This window comes from Apteryx mantelli, chromosome 13 (genome assembly GCF_036417845.1).
Source record: "Apteryx mantelli isolate bAptMan1 chromosome 13, bAptMan1.hap1, whole genome shotgun sequence".
NCBI classification, from domain to species: Eukaryota; Metazoa; Chordata; class Aves; order Apterygiformes; family Apterygidae; genus Apteryx; species Apteryx mantelli.
In genome coordinates this window covers 25,746,813-25,770,613 of record NC_089990.1, presented here as the reverse complement: position 1 = coordinate 25,770,613, position 23,801 = coordinate 25,746,813, and the positions used below count along the sequence as shown (strand labels likewise).

Below are 23,801 nucleotides of genomic sequence, written 5' to 3'. Positions count from 1 at the left end.
TCCTGCATCTAAACTTTAACTCCCAGCTCCAGGCAGTGCACTAAGAGATTTCTCTCTTCCTTACAGGGTAATTGGCACAGTACCTCCCCTGCAACCAGGCTGAAACTTGCTCTAGGTGCACACGCATGGCTTTTTCTGTCTGGATGTGACTAGCTGCCCCACTCTGTAGGAAGTCCCTGTGCAGGCATGTGTGTCTGAGGCTGATGACACCTGCAATCACATTCAGCAAATGATTCATCTTGCATTGCAGCTGTTTATTTGCAGTGATGCCATTTATTTACAAACCTCATTTTACTTAAAACAAACAAACAAACATCTTCTTAACAAGCTAACAGAAGCATAACTGAAGTCACTACCAGACATACTGTGGGCAGCAGTCCCTGTGCTGGGAAGATTTCAACAAAAAATGGTTTTAATTTAGGCTGTCTGTGAGACAAGGTCTTAAAAGAGTTTGGGCATGTGGCTCCTATTAAACTGGTCCATTCCCAAGGACTCATCCTGTGCAGTACAAAACATGGCATACAGGACAGACCAGGCTGGCCAGAACAGTCCATTTGATCTGAGCCCCACTTGCAGCCTGTTGCTTTCCCAAGAGCCACCTAAATGTGGCCAGGCAGAAGGTGGGGGCTTCCAGGTATCTGCTTGTTCTTACCTGCCATCTTTTCTGCAACTCCCTCCCTTCCTTGACAGGTTTCATGAGCTGGTGCTGGCAGAAGGGATGAACAGAAATGCCAGAGCAGCTCGAAGTCCTCTTCCTTCTCCAGGGCTGTCCCCAAGGAGTTTTAATTTCAAAGCACTGACCACAAGCCACAAATCAGGAGATCCAAGAACTCCAAGACATTCCTAATTTTGAGTGCTGCGTAGTGACAGGACAGAGGGGATGATCATCTACTCCTCAAACTGGTGTCATAATCAGTCTCCTGGTTCCTCTTTGTCCCCAACACAATGGATTTCTAGAGCAGTGGCTGTCCCCAGGATGATGATCTGCTGAGCTGGTAGCAATATCTTTTTGACTTTTCAGAAGTCCCTTTCTCATGAAATGCTCTCAGCCCTTCTGAGACAGTGGGCCCTGAAGCCTTTTCTCAAGGCACAGTGCAGATGCGTCCCCACTGCTTTGTACAAATACATGTTCACTGGATACTGTCATTGTGCCAGCCTGTTCCACCACCTCTTGCAAACTCTGTGTGAGATGGTGAAAATAGATCCCCTGTAAAATTCTAATCAACTTCAACTGACTTTTAGTCCCTTTATTCTTTGTTTCCTTTCTCAAAGTCAGTGGATGTGAAAGTCTCGGTAACTGTGTGACACATGGAGCTTATACGTTTCCAGCTTGGCCTAAGAAGGTTCATGGTACTTGGCGTAATGCTATTATAAACTAGGCACTTTTGCACTTAAAAAATAATGAAATAGAAACTCCTATTTTTCTCCTACAAGGAGCTGGGACATCTTTCTAATTTCCATATTTCCTCTAAACACCAACATCCTTTAGGATTTGGATAGCCATCGAAATCAACAACAAGGTTTTCTTATACCCCTGGGCAAAGAAAGGAATAGATATGGCCCAAACTGTCTCAGTTAGGATCATGGGATAGTCCTGCATCTTTGGGAACTGCAGCAAGCCCTGTGGGTTTAAATAACTGCTGCTGGGCCCAGTTAGTCCAAGATGAAGATGTGCTGCTTATAGAGATGGAACAGATTGAGATCCTTCAGCTTGAAAAAGAGATGGTGGTGGAAGTGTGGCATGGGTCTAGGAAATCACAGATTGGTATTGGGAAGGTGAATAGGAACTAGTTACTTCCTATTTCTCACTATACAAGAACAAGATGACACCCAGTGAAATTACCCAGCGCCAAGTTTTACAGAAAAGAAGGTACTTTTGTACACTCCAGCCACAACACTTGCTGCTATATAATGTGCGAGCACCCAAAGTAGAAACGAGTCTGGAAGAGGAATAGAGGAGTTAATGAAGGACAGGTTCCTTGGTGGATCTCCAGTATGCATCTGACACCTATCCCTGGCTTAGGAAGCCCCCAAACCACTGAATCCTAGAAGCTGGGTAAAGATACCAGGAAAAGGATATGTAAGTCTGTCCCCTGCTTTTTCCCCAAATCAGATGTTTTGTTTCTGCTAGAAATGCAGATTGACAGACACCTGTACTGTGCATTCACAGATACACCTACTTAGACTACCTTGCTATGGTAAGGTACATATCCCCCGGCTTTAGTAACCACACTTGTGTCCACTGACATTTTTATTAAACACTGAGAAGTTAATAATCACCAGGCCCCATGTTCCTTCCCTGCCCATGAACTGCCCTAATAAAGGAAAGGCAATGGCAGCTTTTGCTAATAGAGACCCACAGCGCTGAGAATCCCAAGTTAAGCAGGAGACAGATGACACTGCATGAGTGGTCAAGCAAATGGGGTTCAGCTTTCCAGTCAGCAAGAAAGACTCCAATGAGCTTTTCTAAAGTCCTCTCTGAAAGGACCAGGAAGCCATCAGTCTTCCCCTGAACCAGCAGGGCTGGCTTGGGGTGGACAACTCACCTTTGATGGAATTGAGGATTTCTTGAATTCTCTGTGGCTCATTGCGGTCTGGTCTGCAGCTTGGTGTGATCTCCAATACGTAATCAGGACCATACTCTGTGAAAAACTGCAGAAAGAGGAGAGGAGAGTCAAAAGAGAGGTCTCTGGCTGGCTAAGGCGGGAGGATGGCTCTCCATGGGTACCTGTTTGTAAAAAGGTAAAACATATTTTCTCCTTTTGAGGGCGACATGTAGATCAACTACATCAAAGACGTGCTTCTGCAGTGCCTCTGCCTACTTGAAGTTAGCAACCGCTACAATTCAAGTTCCTGGGAAGCAGAGCTCAGTGCTGCAGCCATGAGCAATATCATGTCTGTTCCTCTGCCTTACCTGGGAAAGACACTGACATCTATTTACATATGGTTACTTGCAAACATGATCTTTTTACGAACAAGATTGAAATGCTGCTTATCAGATATCCTTCTTTTTGGTTCCCCACCCCACCTTGCATAGTCCAAGTGCTGTGTTGGTACGACTGTGCCTTCCAGCACCTGGAAGATGTAAAATCAGTGCAGTTCAACATTAATAATACATCTCTCCTGGCTGACTTCTGGAATTGTGCAGCTAAGTCTAAACAAGAAGATCCACAGCACCTTTGCATGATCATGTAGAATCCCCTAAATTATTGCTAGCAGTCTTATTTCACAAGCATGCAGCACTGAGCAAAGAAGCGGACATGCCAGGGTTAAAAATTCAGCTGTAAAGTCACACTCAGACCTGCTGCACCGCACTTAGATGTAAAAGGGTATCCTATGTATTCCATGCAGTAATTCCATCCCTTGGAGAGCTATTCCAGATTTAATTTATCAAAGGAAGGAAAACTCAAGGCATTGTAGTCCCCCAAGGTGATTCAGCGATGCACAGGGTTGGGGTTTTCTTTAAAGGTTGAAGATGGCAGATCTGGCAACACAAGACTGACATCTCTGTGCTAGCAGAGGTAATGAAAGCCTCTCCAAGTGGATCTCATACTATGCCCGTACTGTCAAGGAAAATGAAATGGCTCCTGAATGCTACAGGTTACAATCCAGCATTTTAAAGCAAACCTGAAATCATGCTGGCTTTACCAGGCTGTGAATCAGCGTTAAGGAGGTGCTCTGTAAGCAGATCAGCTCTTTGTGCAGAGTGGGCAAGGCAGCCAGGTCAGAGCAGGAAACTTGCTGCCTGCTGCTCGGCCTGCCAGACTTTTCTGTGGGACAACCTAATACCCTGTTGAAAAAGGAGTAAAAGGCAGATTTTTGGCAGATGCACAGGTTCATTTGCACAATGTTTGGTCACATAAACCCAGCCAGCTGATTAAAAAAATGTGCAATATTTCCTTTTTAGTAAGTCATTAATTTGATCTATGCTTTCAATACTATCAGAATGAGATTCTGTCTGTCTCCAAAACCTATGTGAGGCAGCAGGAAGCTGCATTACATTTTGATTGCTCTTAGCTGATTAAAGAATTACAGGGACTATTCAAATCAGAGACGGACCCAGGGCTAGTCTGAATGGGAGGCTTACCTGGCTGTATCACACAGCATGGGAGCGCACACTTAGTTAATTAGCGGACTAACTTTCCTTCTTCCAAGCTTCTCCACAGGCAGCCCAGGGACTGACATATTTTTCAAGCAGACTGTTTTCACAGTTTTCTTAAAAGAGCCACACATTTTCCTTTCTTCATCTCTGCCCATAAATCGCTTTGGGAAGCCCTTGTTGAAATACTGACATCAGAGGAGAACACTGAACATTTTTTCAACTTAAAAAGACTGAAAATGGCTACAGCAGAATGAGCCAACATGTTTTTGGGGAAGTCCTCACTGAGAGCTAGAGCCCTAGTCTGGTTTGAGTTTGCTCATGTAGTGTGTGCAGGTGACAGCTACTCCAAGAGCGTACAGGCTCTGCTGGCAAAGCTCACAGACTCCACAAACCAAATAAGCTGTCTTATTTGAAGGAAAAAAGGAAATACACATAAAATCTTGACTGCAGCTTTCGTGAAACAGCACGCTAAAAATGCAGAAGTTCCAGATCTAATAGTAACTGGTGTCAGCTGCACAAGCTGCTGGTTACACAGGCAGTGGCACAGCAGACTTTGTGCCATCAGTCTAATACTTCCAACCTGGGCAATAATGAGGCATAGTTAATTCTGATGAAGGCATCATTTTGCATCTCCCTGTGATTTCAGTGGCATCAAGTTAAACAGAACACAAATACAGCTTCAAGTAATTGGCTTCCAAGATCTACATTAAAGGAAAAAAAGTACCTGAGGCTATATAGCTTTTACACTGATGTGGTTTATTGCAATTGAGAAGCTTTCAGTATCAAATAACTAACATCCTGTAGAACAGCTACATGTGCTGAGCTACCCAGCATGGATTGAAGGGTGCAGTCATGCAGAAGAGCTGGCTGGGTTTTACACCATTCACCACAAAGCAGGTCAGCAGGGCAAATTTGGGCAATCTTGAAATGACTTATCCCAGGGCTTTGATGCACATGCTCTGAAGAAAACAGTTGCAGCTGTTTAACATGTTCCTGCCTCTCTGCCTGAGACAACTGTCCACATGGCAGGAGAAAATACATGTCCAATCACCCAGGTCACAGACCAAGCACAAGCTCATGTGCACTGAGAATCGGGTTGAGACACAGGCCTGCAGGGCACAGACACAAAGGCAGGAGCCCCTGCCCACTTCTGCTGCCTTGCTCTGGCGGCAAGAAGCTCTGCCCATGGGACAGGTGGGCAGCTGAGTACAGGACCACCTCTGATAGCTGCAGCTAGAGGTGCTGTTTGTCTCTGAGAAAGCACCAACAAAAGTAATCCTCTTGGCCACGCATCAGTGGAGAAAAGCAATAAGTAGCACCTTGGATTTCACTTGTTTTGATCAGTCAGAGGGACTCAGAGTAGAAAATCCACCAAACCAAATCAGTAACTTTGATTCTCTTTGAGGTGGGAGGCTTAAGCCTTAATATATTTCTGAAGCTACTGCAAAAGAGGTACAAGCACCTTGGATTCACTCCCTTGCAGCCTGAAGGGGATTCAAGAGGCGATTTTCAGTGCTCCAGAAAAGACTCATTTTATTTCTTCATTGGTCAGAACAAGGAGGATGTTACAAGCAGAAAAGCCCACACTTCTGCAATGACAAAACCAGGTGCCTGTACTTCTTACCCAACCATTTAGTTGTCACAGGGGAAAATATGTTATTTTTCTTGCTGAAAAAATGTTGATTTTCAGAGATGAAAAACCAGTGCTGAGAGTCAAGACTGAAAAGGAAAGCTCAAAATCCCTGTCTGAATCAGCAGCTCACCTGGAAACTCACAACTTCTCCCTTTTAAAACTTAAACATGCTGAAACAGCAAACTAGAGGATCAGAAGTGTCTGATGTGCAATTCTAAAGCCCTGAACAGATCCAACGGACCTGAAGTTTACAAAGAAAGGAGCAATGCCCAATGTAGTTGCATGACTACTGATTGCTCTGACGGTCCAAAAAAGGGTGGGAGTAATGGTTCAAGAGATGGGAGTGTGGAGTGACTGCAGGGAAAGACATGTTGAAGGAAGAAACAAGTAGGTGTAGAGGCCAGGAAAAGAGTGAGAAACAGAGAAAAGAAAAGGCAAAGAGAAGAAATAAAAAAAGGACAGAAGTAATAATTTTTTAAAGGGGAAGGGTATTTTCTTGTGAATAATGCCAGATCTGACAACCATGCCAATAGCAAAAAAAATTAGCTACCAATAAAAGTCTAAATTCTCCCCCTGATTTTAGTACCAACAGCTCACTGGTGTCAATTGGATGCTGCTACAGTTGGACTATAACCCACTGCACTGCCAGCACTGAACGTTCAAAGAAATTCTGTGCTGGTCCTTCCAGATACTGTAAGAGTATTTAAACACCATTATACTGTTGTTCAGTCAAATGCTTTCCGGATCTCAAGACCACAGCTGTCTTCTTTCCAAGCCCTTCGCCACAAAATCATGAATTAAAAAGGAACCACCTCAAACCCCTCCAAGTTTCCCATCCCTGAATATTGACTTTCTCTCATAATAATTTAATTCCAGGACCTGGACTTGTAAAAAAAAAAAAAAAAATCCCTGAACTTCTCAATGCTGTAAGTGTAGCAAAGTGCTGTATATAACTGTGGAATTTGGCCTCTTGTCACTGAAAGGACATGCTAAACCTGGCTGACGGGGAGAGAAAAACACTGAGAGCAAAACAACCTCCCTACTTCATGTCAATGTGCTTTAGCAGTGCTCTGTCCCAGGCCATGAACTTGAAACAGCTTCCTTCGAAAGGCCAGCAGAGCTCTGGGTTTGTATAGCAGGAAAGCGGTGCCTGGATTGCATTCAAGCTGATCACATTCAGGAATTCGGTGCCGAATGCAAAGAGCTGCCCAGTCTGACAGCTCAATTTCCAGGTTTCATGTTAATCAGAATAGGAATTCCTATTTAAAGCAAAGAAAATAAGAAATCAGGAAGTACCAACCTTTGTTTCTGTGCATAGGTGTTGACAAGCTATTAAATCATTAGTGGATCTTTGCCAGAAGCAGCAGAATAAACCTGGGAATCTGACAAATGGACATCAGCTCTGTGTGTGCACAAACACATACATACATATACACACAGAAAGTACGTACTGTTTCCCTTCAGGTTATCTCATAGCTGTGTAAATATTTCATCTGACATGCCCATTAGACTCCCAGCCAATTTCCCACCATCATGATGTATTTTTTTTCAAACCTGCTTCCACCAGTTTACCATATATATGCTAACCTGTCCCTACAGCACAATGCAGGCAGCCTGGATTATCTCAGGGAAAGATTACAGAGGGCAAAAATTTACAGCTCAGAAGGACTCCCAAAACACGCAAAATCAGTCAGCTGTAGCTACTCTGGGATTTTCTCTCCGGAGGCTCTGCAAGATTCGTGCAAGATGATAACCTCTCATTCTCAATCGCAGAACAGCAAGAAACAGGCAGCCCCTCAAGGCACTAGTGTGTAACTTGCACTAACTGTAAGGTGAGGAACCACATTATCTTCAGCTAGCATCTTCTAAGAAAAAAAAAAAAGCCTGCTCTGAATACGGTGAGCCAAGGAGGGACAGAAGGGAAGAGAAGGATTTCCATCAGAGAGAAGGGCCACGCTTGCTAAACAAATACATAGTAAGACATAGTCTACAGACCTAAGGTCTATAAGGTCTAAACTAACTACTTAATACATACAAAAAAGCTGACGGGAATATCACATTGGAAAGTGCCTCATCTAGGCACTGCAATAAGGCAATGGCAAAGCACTGGCTAGTTCCTGACTCCCCTCTATCATGCTCTGAGGCGAGACGAATCTGCTAGAAAAAGATAAAGTGCATTTTAAGTGAAGTAAATCACAGAACAAGATGGGCTAGGGCTCGCAAGGATGATGTACAAGCATTACTCCAAACTCTGCATCCTCAAAAACATACATTTGTGATCACCCATCTTACTGCCATTTATTTATTTCTGTGACAACTGTAATCAGCAAAAAGCAGTCTCTCAGATAGCTTTGTTGTAATGCAGAGCCATGAACAGAAGCAAGAGTGCAAAAGTTCCTACATTATTTTGGCTGTCAGTTCCCAAGCTGGCTCATCCCTTCTATAGGCAGCTTGCAAAGAGTGAATTGACTTTAACAACAGCCTCGGGTCCTCTTGCAAGAAGTGGAGGCGCAGAAGACCTGCAAGTTACTTCCCTGAGGGCTCAGAGGGATGGCAGTGTGCATTCGCATCTGTAAATGAAGCATCTGGCAGAGAAATCCTACTATACCAGCCACCCACTTCCACCCCATCCATCAGCAAACCTGCCCAATTGCTCAGAACCTCTTCCCTGGACAAAAACAGAGAATGGGAGCTTCATCCTAACTTTGTCCCAGCCCTCCACAAGTCAATGGCCATCTTGCAGATGCAGAGTGGGATAAAGCATGCCTTTGTTTTCACCTGGCTTTCCTGGCTCAAGCTGTGGCTTTTTAAAGTGATTGAACAGAGCCCTTTTAGAATAGGGCCACCTAAACACCATTCAGGTTAGAGGCACTTCTCCGAAGCACCCTATCATAAAATGTGCTTATTCACAACAGAGCTGGACAACTTCCTTTGGCCTGGGAAGAGCAGGAGTCGCTTTGAAATTCAGAATCAGTCAGATCCTCATTCAAGGCACACGTGCTTTCCTGTGGAGTAGCAGTGGCTGCGCAGCCTGAATTCAGGCAGCATCATACAGACATGTGCTGGGAAGAGAGGGGGATGAAATGCTTGGCAGTCTTATGCATATGTGAGCCAAGCCCTGAAGTACCTCTCTCCATGCTTCAAATGAGGTCAAACAGAGAGCCCACAGCCATGCCCCACATCCCAGCTGAAATGCAGCCTGGCAGAATGAGGGCCCTGGCCACACTGCATAACGTGCAGAAACCCTTGAGGGAAAGGGGAAGACACATGCATCTTGGGCATTGAGTTGCTGGATGGAGTTCACTTGCTCCAAACAGCAACCCACTGAACACCTGGACAGGCATTCCCATGGCATCTCAGAGTTAAAAGATCCAAACCAAACCTCCGAACTTCTCATCTGGAAATCAAGTGTGTGGGGTCACATGCTGCCATGCTCATATGCAGCTCTTCATTGTGAAGGGGTAGAAAACACTGACGTAACAAACCAGGCTGTGGCTACATTATTCTGCCCTTAAACAGCACAGAGGTCTCAGGAAGCCAGGCCTGAACTTTTCTTCCCATCAGCAGCTGCATAGGGAGCTCCCTCACACTGTGCTCTCTGTCAGAATAACCTGATCACCAGACCTGTATACCTGCATCAGTGCTTCTTGTAGGTGCCTTATTACAGGGGAATCTCCCTCTGCTAAGGACATATGTGTGTGTGCTGTTGCACATTAACATTTCTGACTATGCTGTGTCCCAAAAGACAGGATTCAGTAGCATGCTTCCAGGAGAGATTAGCACCAGTACGTACTTTCCAGCTTTCATCAGAAACCAGACTGTGCTGCTTTCTTGTTTCACTGTTCCTGGGAAGTCCCCAGCCCTGGAGGAACACTCTTCTGATGGAGAATGACAGCACAAATAGCATCAATACAAGCTGTCCCACGCTGGCCCCAGCACAGGTCTTGCACACTGAGTCAGCAGTGAGAGGCTGGCAGATCTCAAACTCCTGCTCTGACGTATGGCAGGACCTGTGCAACCCCCTGCCAGAAGACTGAGCAATGTGCTGAACATTCACAGAATCACAGAATCACAGAATCACTGAGGTTGGAAGGGACCTCTGGAGATCATCTAGTCCAACCCCCCTGCTCAAGCAGGGTCACCTAGAGCACATTGCACAGGATTGCATCCAGGCGCATTTTGAATATCTCCAGAGAAGGAGACTCCACCACCTCTCGGGGCAACCTGTTCCAGTGCTCTGTCACCCTCACAGTGAAAAAGTTTTTCCTCATGTTAAGATGGAAGTGTCTGTGTTTCAGTTTGTGCCCATTGCCTCGCGTCCTGTCGCTCGTCACCACTGAAAAGAGTCTGGCCCCATCCTCTCGACACCCTCCCTTCAGATACTTGTACACATTGATAAGATCTCCTCTCAGCCTTCTCTTCTCCAAGCTAAACAGGCCCAGCTCTCGCAGCCTTTCCTCATAAGAGAGATGCTCCAGTCCCCTAATCATCTTTGTGGCCCTTCGCTGCACTTGCTCCAGTAGTGCCACATCCCTCTTGTACTGGGGAGCCCAGAACTGGACGCAGTACTCTAGATGTGGCCTCACCAGGGCTGAGTAGAGGGGGAGAATCACCTCCCTCGACCTGCTGGCAACACTCTTTCTGATGCAGCCCAGGATACCATTGGCCTTCTTGGCCACAAGGGCACATTGCTGCCTCATACTTAACTTGGTGTCCACCAGCACTCCCAGGTCCTTCTCAGTAGAGCTGCTTTCCAGCAGGTCAACCCCCAACCTGTACTGCTGCATGGGGTTATTCCTCCCCAGGTGCAGGACCCTGCACTTCCCTTTGTTGAATTTCATGAGGTTCCTCTCTGCCCACCTCTCCAGCCTGTCCAAGTCTCTTTGAATGGCAGCACAGCCCTCTGGCGTATCGGCCACTCCTCCCAGTTTTGTATCGTCAGCAAACTTGCTGAGGGTGCACTCTGTCCCTTCATCCAGGTCATTGATGAAGAAGTTGAACAAGACTGGACCCAGGACTGACCCCTGGGGGACACCGCTAGCTACAGGCCTCCAACTAGACTCTGTGCCACTGATCACAACTCTCTGAGCTCTGCCATTCAGCCAGTTCTCAATCCACCTCACTGTCCACTCATCTAACCCACACTTCCTGAGCTTGTCTATGAGGATGCTATGGGAGACAGTGTCAAAAGCCTTTCTGAAGTCTAGGTAGACAACATCCACTGCTCTCCCCTCATCTACCCAGCCAGTCATTCCATCATAGAAGGCTATCAGATTGGTTAGGCATGATTTCCCCTTGGTGAAGCCATGCTGACTACTCCTGATCACCTTCTTTTCCTCCACATGCGTGGAGATGGCTTCCAGGATGAGCTGCTCCATCACCTTTCCAGGGATGGAGGTGAGGCTGACTGGCCTGTAGTTCCCTGGGTCCTCCTTCTTGCCCTTTTTAAAGACTGGGGTGACATTGGCTTTCTTCCAGTCCTCAGGCACCTCTCCTGTTCTCCATGACCTTTCAAAGATGATGGAGAGTGGCTTAGCAATAATGTCCGCCAGCTCCCTCAGCACTCGTGGGTGCATCCCATCAGGGCCCATGGATTTGTGGGTGTCAAGTTTGCTTAAATGATCTCTAACCCACTCCTCCTCCACCAAGGGAAAGTCTTCCTCTCTCCAGACTTTCTCTCTTGCCTCCAGGGTCTGGGGTTCCTGAGGGCTGGCCTGACCAGTAAAGACTGAAGCAAAGAAGGCATTCAGTAATTCTGCCTTCTCCGCATCCTTCGTCACCAGGGCACCCACCCCATTCAGCAAAGGGCCCACATTTTCCCTAGTCTTCCTCTTGCTGCTGATGTATTTGAAGAAGCCCTTCTTGTTGTCCTTGACATCTCTAGCCAGATTTAATTCCAAACGGGCCTTAGCCTTCCTCGTCGCATCCCTGCATACTCTGACAACATTCCTATATTCCTCCCAAGTGGCCTGTCCCCCTTTCCACTTTCTGTAGACTTCCTTCTTCTGGTTGAGTTTTGCCAGGAGCTCCTTGCTCATCCATGCAGGTCTCCTACCTCCTTTGCTTGACTTCCTACTCATAGGGATGCACCGCTCTTGAGCCTGGAAGAAGTGATGTTTGAATATTAACCAACTCTCTTGAACACTCCTTCCTTCCAGGGCCCTCACCCATGGGATTCCTCCAAGTAGGTCCCTGAAGAGGCCAAAGTTTGCTCTCCTGAAGTCCAGGGTTGCGATCCTACTTGGTGCCCTGCTGCCTCCTCGCAGGATCCTGAACTCCACCATCTCATGGTCACTGCAGCCAAGGCAGCCCCCGACCTTCACATCTTCCACCAGTCCTTCTTTGTTTGTTAGTACGAGGTCCAGCAGCACACCTCTCCTTGTTGGCTCCTCCACCACCTGTGTCAAGAAGTTGTCACCAATGCTCTGCAGGAATCTCCAGGACTGTTTGTACCTAGCTGTGTTGTCTTTCCAGCAGATATCGGGGTGGTTGAAGTCCCCCATGAGAACCAGGGCCTGGGATCGTGAGGCTACTTCCAGCTGTCTGTAGAAGGCCTCATCAACTTCCTCAAGAAGCCCTGATGTGGGGCATCCACAGGTGGCAGGGACTCTCCCATGACTTCCATCAACCAGCGGGGATTTCCATGGCAGGGTTGATGAGGTTGGGAAGGAAGCGAGGACAGGCTGGGACACTTCCTGCACCCTCATCACTGTCTGGAACCAGGAAACATAAAAGGCAGAGCAGTCATAATGAAGGAGAGGAGGCAGGGGTAACACAAATGAACTTCCTCACACCACAGGTGAAAGTGCCAAAATGATCAGGGGCATTTCTTGGCCTCCACTACCCCTACACTTGTTTCCCTTGGCATGAAGACACTACTAGGCACAGATTAATATATCCAAAGGCAGGGATACCACAGAGGTGAAGACCAAAGTTGCTAAGACAAGAGCTGGGAAGGAGAGACACACCGACCCTCATATCCTCTGAGCTTAAGGGACAGAAAGGGACCTTTCCTTGACAGCTGCAATGGAGAGGTGTGCAAGCCAATTTTGAAGCCTGACCAAGAAAAACTGTCCTCTCTCAACTGGTCAGGCTGTACATGCCTTCTGCAAATGAGCAAGCAACAGCATTTTCCCAGCTGGCCCCTACTGGTCCCAGGCTCTAACCGTCACATCCAACACAAAGACCAGCCTTTTCACAGCTTCACTCACTTATCAGCCTCAGCTATTAATTTCCCGCTGACAGGTAAACAGCTCCAGTTGGCGAGGTTTGCAGTTGACTGTTCTTCCTCCATGAATGACAGGCGGATGCATTGGTTCCTGCATTAGCTAAGAGGCCGCAAAACAATGACTGGGAAATAATGCAGAGCTGTTTCCTATCATAAACTTTAGGCTCTGAGGAGGCAAACAAAGCAGCTGCCTGACAGTGTGTTTGCGTTGGCCTGCAAAGGAGGCAGCACACAGCTCTCTGACTGCTGGGCCTTCAGGATGGTGCACTTTAAGGCACAAGAAATGTAAAACCCCCAGAAGAATCTTCACTCCCACTGCCCCACATGGGTTTGTGTTTGGAGATGGTGGAATCTGGAGTATCTTAGAAGAGGTACAGCATTTTTAAGGCTACCTGCGAAAGGTTGGAGCTGCCACAGGCACAAGGGGCACTGTGTCGCTGTGTTGTAGGGCCACCTCTGCCACAGGGTAATTTACTGCACTGCTCTTCTTCCCAAAGCTGAAGGAGAAGGAAAGAATTTGCCCTTTGCAGACTGGGGATGATGTTTCCTGACATTTATTAGATAGCTGGAGAGAAAGGTTTTGGCACTTGGCTAAGCCTGAAATTAGCAGCATCTTCGATACCCTAGGGAGTCTTCTATTTCTTGAGAAAGCACAGCGATGCCCAGAAACATCACCCATGGCTGGCAACATTCCCATCACCAGTGCACAAGGCTGGCTGGCAAAGCCACTCCACATCCAAGCTCTAGTCCCTCTCCTCAAGTCTACCATGCAGATGGAAACAGTATCTTTCTTTTCAAGGTATTTTCAGGTCACACTATATACAACAATTGCTCAAATACAGTCTAATGTTATGTCAGTTTGAACTAGCCCATACAAATTCATGTGGACAAACCTAAATCTACATATATTTCTTATAATGAGTCTGGGCTTGTCTCCCAGAGACAGTGTCATCCCCCCCAACCTGATTAAAGGCAAGTCTCCTACTTTGACTCAAAGAGAAGCCTTTCAGGCCAGAGCACTTGAACCTTTTCCCCATTTTTACAGTAGTGCACAGAACAGGGCAGAAAGGCTCATGTCAGGGTGACAGGCTCCATCAGAGCTCTCAGGTAACTCAAGAGCCATCACTATGGCTGAATTCACTCATTCAGTTCAACACTCAAGGTCGAGCACCTCCACCACCTTAGCATGGGGATGTGATCAGATGTGACTGCTCGCAGACTGCACTTGCTGCTCCTAGTCCTGAAGGCTTTGGGGGCACATCCCAGGACCTTGGGTAAGCTAGGCTTTCCCAGTGAGTGGTAGAAGAAATTGTCTCTAGGCAAACAGGGGGAATTGTGAGAAGACCTTGGAGGACCCTGGCAACAAGGAAGAGTTACCCGCTTGAGTAAAGCAGCCACCAGGCTGCAGCCTCAGTTGATCCAGCTGGTTCAAGCTGAAAACCCAAAAGAGCACAATCAAGCAGTTTGGTCTGTATGGAGAGGAGCCAGCTTGGGGACAGCATCCAAATTAAAAGGCAATGTTAATGGCAGCGAAGACTACTGACTGCTAGCGATAAACTGCGGCCTCTGATCTTGCAGAAAACTGGACAAACAGTAAGAAGGACGCCAGCTTAGCTGCAGTTTGCCTGCAGCTGTCAGACTGCACCAAGGTTCCTGCCTCCCTGCCCACGGCAGTGTCGCAGTGTTTAAAAGAAACTTCCACTTACTTAAGTACCCAAACTTAGACTGAATCAAGAGGGGATACTGTAGCTGAGCTTCAACAAAGCTTTCCATTCCTGGAAAACACAATTGCTCTCCTCTCCAGCCTTCCAGGATATGGGGTGGTCTTTGGAAGCCACATCAAAGAAGGTGCTTATTGCTGCTGTAATTTTTCTGCCAGACACCCTCAGCCAAACACAGGACCAAATAACCAGAAATGGTTGCATTTGTCTCTACTTCAGAGTGGGGATAACAGCAACCCCAGCGTGGACATCACCAGCACATTTCTGTGATGTAGTCTTTCTGCTAACAGAAATTCAGGCCCAGACCTAACCCACTGTCAAGCAATTGAGTGCAAATCAGCTGGAGAAATTACTCACGGTTTTGCTGCAAAGCTGCACTGCTTCCCATTTTCCTTGAAAGTACGAAAACAAATTAAGCTATAAACCCAAAGATGCAGTTTCCAACTAAAATGAGAGAGTGCCAGAAAGGTTTTACTGGGGGAGAAAGGACGGCAAGAACCAAATATATACACTGCAAAAGGAGCTGCTGGAGTCTCAAACCGCAAGGCCTAAGTCCTGAGAGCTAGGCAGCCGCAATCTGATCTGATGGCACTGGGAATATTGGGACAAAACCAAACTGAGGGAACTAACCGAAAATCTGAGCACTTCCTGTTATGGAAATATTTTTGAAAGTGGAATTTTCCTAAGGGAAGTGGTGGAAGCCCAACTGCTTCCATTATCTAAACCCAGATAAAGCCCTAGAGCATAAACAAAAGGGAACGTTCAGCACTGGGTGCCAGTTTACTTTGGAGGGGGAGCTTTGATATCTTAAAGCAATTATTTTTTCCATGTCTAGTTTTCATGAGACTGGTATTTTTTTTTAACTCATTTATTTTTAAAATAGAAGTCCTGGCAACTGTTACCAATTCAACATACCCCATTATGGGTATCCTTTAGCAATCCTCCCCCCAAAAATATTTTTTATCCATACAGTAAAACTTACACAGCCTAATACACAGGATGGGTAGAACCGGCAGAAATAATCTACCCATGACTTCCTCAACTGCTGATTTGTATTCAGCAGGCAGAAAGCTCAGAAGATGCAGGCTGACACTGCTGCATGTATGTAAAATCCATCCATAACATTGGCACAGTTATCTTCAACACTTGAAATCTCAGTGCTACAGATACTATTATTCCACTGGACCTGTCATCCTCATTCATTGGGGTGGATCAACCTGCTCCAGGTAGCTCAAGGTGATGTGGCAAAGAGGGGTCCTGTATAACGCCCCACCTCATTTACTGTTTTCACTGTCAGAGTTTCCATGTGTTTCACAAAACATGGCTTATCCAACAGGAATAGGATATGGCACTGTCCCCAGGGCACAGAGGGGATCTAAGGCACACAGCCGTCACTGTCCAAAGAATCCATTATCTTTGTTGTCCACTGGTAGTTTGTAGGGCTTCGTTTATGGACTTTTAATGAGGAATGGAGGGATCAAAGCCCCCATCTGTAGCGCTACCCCATGCAGGATGCATACTGGATCAGGGTATGGCATACAACCAGGCATCCCCACCTCGCTCCCCACCAACGTCTCAGCCAACGCAGCCCTGACAAGCACTGGATGGTGAGCAAGAAATTACGGACACCTAAAGGATAGTCTCAAATGTGCTGCCCTGGAGAAGTGTGAATTTCCCCCTTGCCTGTGCCTAGCTTTCCAGTGTGTGCTAGGCAGGTCCCATAAAGCATACTGTGCACACGCAGCCACTAACCTTGCATTTCTTTTTGCCTAGGGTCTAACTTGATTTGGACAGATTTGGAGGAGTGTTGAGCATCCAGGACTGGCCTAAACATCTACGTATTGTAATAACATTGAATCCTCTCACAAACCAAGCATTACCAATGAGACAACAAAGATAATGGATGTGTGGCCATGTGCCTTAGATCCCATCTGCGAAATGAGGACAACGCCATATCCTATTCCTGTTGGATAAGCCATGTTTTGCAAAACATGCCGACAGGGAAAACCCTGGGATAAGCATTCATAACAAATTAAGAAGTAAAGTAGTGGGCTCAAAGAAAACATGGAGATTCTCCACAGAGTGCACAGTTAAGCTGTGGAATGCCTTGCCAAAGGACACAGTGATTACTAAAAGTCTGCATTCAAACAAACAACTGGACAAAATCACAGAAGAAATGCCACAAAGAACTTTTAGATACAGAGACGGTAGGATATTTCTTGGCCTTAAATCATTGAAAGCTGGAAGCTGAGAAACTCTATTTGCACTGTTGTTTACACTCATCCCCATGTGTCTGCTATTGGCCACTGTGGCAGAGAGGAGATTAAACTAACACTTTTCTGGACAGTACTGCTCACTTGACATGGCGAAGGAGGCACAGTCCTCCCCATCACATTCCCATACTATTTAAGAGCATTGCGATGAACCAGGTGAGCAAAGTCAGCGAGCAAGAGAAACGCATGCAGTGAATCCAAGTGTGAAACAACCATTGCTTGCAGTGCGTGCAAAAAATCGCAGACACAGTTTGGAAAGAAAGCTTGCTCAGGCTGGGAAGGGGAAATGGCCTTATCTGCAGAGGGCTCAACTCCACTTCCAAGTTCTCTTCAGTTTTGCTGAAGAGCTTGCGCTTTTTGAGAAGTGCAGTCTGCTGGGCCAGGCGCCTAGCTCACCAGCAGCCAAGCAGCCAGCAGACAGGGGAACGCGCCTCAACGCACAGACTAGGAACAACAAAAGGGCTACACTTACAATCAGGGCTTTGTGATTGTGCTTTTTTTTTTTTTTGTCCTAAATGCAAATCATCCTCTACCCTGCCTCGAGCCCCTCACATTCTCTTGGAAAGGCCCAGCCTCCTGCTTGCTCACTTCTGGGAGCAGCAGCAGCAGCTGGCGGAGTGGGGAGTGGAGTGGAGGTTATTCAGCAGGTACAAAGTGCTTTTTGTTCCCTAGACAGGGCCGAGCTGCTGCTCCTCCTGCTTCTAACCCTCCTGGGGTCCCTTGGAGAAGGGGCAGGGGCAGTTCAGGAACGTGACTGTGTTCAGTTTGTGGTATCTTAGCAGGGCCGCAGCTTGCCTCTTTGATCCCTGCTCATGAAAAGAGCATAAAAAGATTGAATTCAAGAGTGAAGACCTATACAAACTGGCCCAGGGGGACTCTGTCTGCCCCAGGACCTCCTCCCACAGTAGCGGTGCCCTGTATAATCACCACCCCCTGTGCTGGTCACTGGCTGGCGGTCCCTTTATTTTAGATGCTAACATCTCCCTTCCCCCAAAGCATCACACTCAAAAAAGCACCCTGCAAGCGCTGTTTTGTGACCCCAAATACTGAACGTGCTGCAGACTTGCTGCTGCCTGGATACATGCAGTTGGTAGCTAACACAAAACACCTGATTCCTGTGAGTGCAGCCAGAGCACACGATCACATGGAGGTGAAATCTCCCCAGATGGGTGCAAAACGGAGCTACTTTTAACTCTTTTCTGGTAAACAACCTTAAAGAGGAGAGTATGAAGTAGCACATCAGTCACAAGGCCGTGGCTGAGAGCACTACCCCTCTGCTAGATGGGTCAGGGCCCACCAGGCCACCTTGCTTACACTGAGCACTCTCAGAGCAAGGATACTCAGATCTCTCGGCCTTCCGTTTTTGGAAAATCCCAGAACACCAAACCTTTCAAAAAAATCCCAGAATCACTTATGAAAGAGTTTCATAATGGTTTACTCTTACAACCAAACACAGATTTGCCTCAACTATAACACTTATTACTTTTACTTTTCCTCTTCTGTTTCTCTGCAGCATGAATATGTGGATTAATACCTCTCTGCAGTTGTTTCTAGGCCTACCTCCCTGCATCTTACGAACTACCAAGGTCCACAAAGATGTCCAAGGACATCAGCATCATGCTCTGAGATTCTTCCCTCCCTGACCTCCTTTCTCCATTCCTGCTGGAGTCCTTTAATGTTACCATCCCTGGCTGGTGAGCTTTTTGGGGGCAACTAAACAAGGCTAGTTAGATGTTAGGAAAGGTTCCTCAACTGCCTTATTCACCACTCCCAAGAAGACAGAGCACAATCACAAAAAAGCACTGTGGATCAGTAAAATCGTTCAAAGCATACGTGCTCCATCTGAATTTGGACAGCAGACAATCAGATGCCAATTCAGTACTGCGTGCTGCAGTGCACTGTGTTTATCATCATGCTTTGTGTAGTAACATGAGAGCAAATGCAAGCTGATTTACCTCATGGTTGTTGGGCAAGGCTTCCCAGGCTCAGCGCAAGCTGCCAATATAACCCTTCAACGGGCAAAGTTCAGACATCTCAGTTTCAACGCAAATGACCTTGCAGCATCCAATATGAAAACATTAGAGGGACCTTTACTCCTAGCTAAGTAAATATTATGTCCAGCATTATGAAATGATCCAATTTAGGAGGAGAGAGGGGGCAGATAACTGCATCAGAGTTATATTAAAGAAAACAAACACAATCCTTCAACGATCTTCTCAAGACAGTTGGTTTCAGAAATTGTTGATCTTGGTTCTAGTTCAAGAGCTAAAACACAGACCATCTCTGATGGAAAGAGGCAAGAAAACAGATTTAAAACTGATAAAAGAAATCCTTTGAAAAACTATAAGCCTTGGACTGTGGCTCTGGGCTTCAGCATGCTTGTTGATACAAACTGCTTAATACATTTCAAAACAGGATTATATATTTATATGAAAAATAGCATCCAGAGCTGTTAGTGAGACTAGAAATGAGGCTCTCGGTCTCCTGCCAGAGGACATGAGCCAATGCCCAGCTAGTGAAGATAAAAATTTCACACCCATCCTAGGATATATACCTTCCTTACTGTGAAGCAGGGCCACAAAGGGCACTTGCAGGCAAAGATATGAGCGTGGTAATTGGTTCTTGCCTTGTTCCAGTACTGAGGACCTGCACAAGCCATAGACAGCTGCAAGGTATTCCACACACATGGGGGATGCACCACAGCCCCAAATCTCACCTTCAGCTGCAAACCAGTACCAGCTCCCAGGAGGCTCGGTGGTGGATAATAGTGGAACATACTCATCCACAAGGAACACTCTTCCCAGTGCCTTTTAATTAGCAACTCATCAATGCCTCAAAGCCAGGGAGAGTATATCCATTTGTTCTACTACATAAGGAGCAGAGGCAGAGCTGTAACAGAAGGTTCATTACTGTGACTGCCTAAGAGCAATAAATGCGCTACACTCTGAGACATTTCTCATCACATGCCTCTGTCTTCACCCCATTTTTTCTCCCCCTTTACGTGAAAGGTCACCCAAAGCCTGCAGCTGTATCTTCCTGGGATGGAAGAGTCTAAGACTAAACCTGTGCTCCCAAGTTAGAGCAGAGCACAGGTTTCCACAGTGGCCTTTCGGAGTGCTGTTCACATGACCATTGCCACAGAACTGGTCAGAGGTGTATGCTTGTGCACCCCAAAGGTCGACAACCCCTGCAACACCTAAGGTGTTTTGGCATACTTTACCTTGTACTGCTCAAAAAGAACTTCACTGCTCCCATTTGGTAAAGGAGGGGCCTTGTCTTTGAGGATCTGAACCCCACTGCAGTTTGCTTACCCACTTTTTTCAAGTCACGAGAGATGTGGAGATTCCCTGCTACAGGGCCTCACGGCAAGCTGCTGCTCCTTACTGACATGAATATCACCATCTTTTAGCTGATATCTGATTCAGAACAGCTCAAATCTCGTACCAAGGCTATTTCTTTATTAACAAGGTTACTTTATCACCAAGGTTACATTCTTTAGCACCTTTGGTGAAGGACAAAGCCACAGGCTTTAAAATAATCAAACTACTTAATCATGTGCCAATGTCTCCATGCACTCTTTGAGGACCCAAAGTATATTCTAGCAGAGCAGGGAAGAATTATCTTTTCTGGTTCAGCTCCAGCAAACTCCATTCACCCAGGACCTTTCTGGCTGTGCTGAACAGCCACTCCAGCCACTTAATCTGGCATTCAGTAAGTGCTGCAGTCATGTTCTAGAACAGCTCACAATCTGAGGAGCAGATGGGAAGAATGGGCTAGTGAAATAACAGTTGACTAAAAGTTCGCTTGCAGCAAGGTGCCAAGAACACGTATTCAGACAGAGGATAGCACAACAAGAAATACAGACAGAAAGTGAGAGATGGGGCAGACTAAGGCTCTAGACAGAGGAAGATGCTTCTAATATATTATCAAGGCAATCATCCCAGCAGGCTTAGTGTGTTTTGATCATATGTATATCTCTAAATAGGTCTCTCCATGCTGTCTCTCCTCTGATCTTCACCAGCTGGTTTGCTGGCTAATGTCACCACCCTAGAGACGATTCGTACTAAATCCTTTCTGTGGTGCTGGAGTCAAGATGCACTTGCTCCTGGAAGGCACTGGGTTTTCTGAGCTTGCCACAAAAATTCTCCTACAGATGCTCAAGTGGGAACAACAGCACTTGGAGACAGCTTCATGCAGTGCAGCCCATAGTTCCCCTCCCTCCATCTCATGCCTCTCCAAGTGCTGCACCACAGAGCCAATAGACAGTCTGAGTTCATCTCTGGAAACATGCTCCTACAGAAGGGTGAAACCAGGACAGCTCATCTCAACTCCTAAAACTAAATCACAAGCACTGCTCTGCTGCAAGGGGAACCTGGCCAGGGTGGCCACCATCAGCATCAGAACTCGCAGCCAGTTCAGCTCTGCAGGCTAACCGCTGGCCTTCCCAGAAGGGGCTACAGCAGGCAGAGCACACAGAACCCCATTGTGCACCTTGTGACATCCTGCAACCAATTCATTTCCACACTGCTCTTATCCTTCAGGGCACTCTGTGCAGGGATCATTAATATGACAAATACACTGCTAAATCAACAACAAAAAGGCCAAGTCTAAACATCTCCGGCAGTTAATTCCTACAGAGGTACCCACCCTTTGGACTTCCCACATATACAAAAGATTCTCTTATTCCAGTTTGGATCCTGTTTCTGTTGGTATCTGGTTAAAGGATCATATTTAAGCAGGACACCTCTCAAAAAGTGCCTTGTATCTGTAATCGCTAATTTTTATAATGATGCATTTCCAATTTTAATCCACATATACACTTTAATTCCTCATGCATACTGGTCTATGAGATCCTCAGACAAAGACAAAATATTATTCTCCTCTGTAATCACTATAGGTTTGAACTGCTTTGCATGTACAGGTTTGTTTTTGTAGGGTCAATAACACGGACCTGTAATTTGGGAAGCAAAGAGCACTAACAAGCCCTTGGGGAGAAACAGTTATGAAACTATAGTTATCCCAACCAAATTCAGCCTAGATTGTGTCCTTCGAATTGGTCATCCAGCCCTGCTCAAAACTGTAAGAACATCAATACTGGAACTGAGCCTTCTGAGATAGCTCATATGTGAATGTAAATAACGCTTTGCCTCATGGCCCTTTGGAAGACTACTGGTCAGTAAAGTTTGGAAGTTGCACCTGGTACTTTCTGTAAGTTGATGAAAGCAGGGCTAAAAATTAAGCTTTGAGAAAGGTCTGGCTCTTTCCTTGCAAAAGTATGTGCACATCCTAAAGAGCTCTTTGAGCAAACAGGTAACCCCCCCCCCCCCCCATCCGCTCTGTAATTATCTGAGACTCTGAAGTTGATTGGCTTCTGAGATGCCTTGCAAAAAGATGCAGACAGTCTCGGGTTTTGGAAACAAGCACCCACTATGCTGCTGGGACAGTGTGTTATTGTTACAGGAGTGTCTCTCAACAAAACAGCATTGAGCGGCAAGGATGCAGTTCAGATTAGGTGGAATGACTCAGCTCTCTCACAAGGAGAAGGGAGGGTTTGTCAAAGCCTTACCTCATGATCGGGGATCTCAGAGGACAGCGTTCTCCCAAGGATGACCCCAGTCAAGTATGTCCAGCAACGAGCTGTGTTGGCAAGGTTGTAGCCTCCTGTCTCCAGCAAGAATTGAGATTTTGGAAGGGGAAAGATGGGGGAAAGGGAAGAGAGGAATGAGAGAGGGAGAGATTTTACTAGAAGGAACAAACTGTGGGGGTAAAGCTAGCAGTTTGCATGAATAAAGCTTATTTCAGGCACTCAAGCCATGCACAATCACTGTATTTTGCTCTTGCTGGCTACACAAGGTCAAATCCAAATGGTCCTGTACAAAAGGGGCACACCTCCAGAACTGAACCACAGGTCATTCCAGTTATGGCACAGGCCAGCAGACAGCCTCTTCCAGCCACCTCTTCAGACCTGGCTCGAGCACTCAGCTTTATGCACTGGGCTCTCTCCTGATGATGAGGAGTGTTCACATGCAGGAAAGGAGTGCAATGAGAGCAGTGGAGACTAGGGATTACTGTTTTAACGTCAGTTTTTGACCCATGAAGAATGATGCACAAGCTCAACCATTTGTTGGTGGGCTCTCCAGCACTACCATGTGTGAGAGGACAAATATGAAGCTAATTAGTTCAACTTGTGACTGCTTTACCAGTAAATGAGGTCTCACAGTCAGTATGGTAATGGTCAAAACCGGACATGTCCTCACAAGGAGGAAACTTAGCTTAAAGCAATCTTGTGAGAGACTCTCAAGAGTTTTATCCAGCAGTGAAGACTGAAAGGAGAGGATGACCATATTTTTCAACTTTCCCCTCCCTTTGCTTTTCAGCAAGTATTGACTCCATCCCCCAGCTGCCACTTCAAACGCCTCTGCAAGCTGTGGTGGTGGGACATTCCTTTGATGTTTTCACCATGAGAAATAGTTTTCTCTCATTTCTTGGCAAAAGTTTTGGGGTTTCTTTCTGTTTGAAAGGTGTCTTCCCCAGCATACACAGATAGTCACAGCAGGACCGAACACTTGGAACCTTTCCAAAATAGCCTGCACCAGGCGCATTAAATTTTAGGCTTAACGTACTATATCTGATCTTCTCCCTTCCTGAAAAGGACAACAGCTAGAATTGATGAGGCTTCAAGCACAGAGCTGGGAGGCTCTCCCTGACACAGAGTGCTTTTGATTGTTCTGAAATGCTCTGTTGCAAGAGGCCTGTACTGTGCTCTCCCCACTGGACAAGCAGCTGGTAACCCAGCATGGCAGAGGCAAGTCAAACTTAGCTTTCACTGGGTATCAAGAGTCCT

The 23,801-nt window shown here is 46.4% G+C and overlaps 1 protein-coding gene across 5 annotated transcripts in view; it reads right to left on the bottom strand.

Annotated features, from left to right (window-relative positions):
- Window positions 1-23,801, bottom strand: part of HDAC8 (histone deacetylase 8) — a 56,130-nt gene that overhangs the window by 6,401 nt on the left and 25,928 nt on the right. For 4 of the 5 annotated variants that reach the window (XM_067304474.1, XM_067304477.1, XM_067304475.1 and 1 more), the window contains exons 9-10: window positions 22,524-22,618; window positions 2,547-2,652 (exon numbers count right to left, since the gene is read on the bottom strand). In XM_067304474.1, coding sequence (XP_067160575.1) covers window positions 2,547-2,652; window positions 22,524-22,618 — 201 coding nt within the window. Of the gene's footprint in view, window positions 1-2,546; window positions 2,653-22,523; window positions 22,623-23,801 lie in introns of those variants that run through there. The other variant, XM_067304478.1, reaches the window with a different exon arrangement.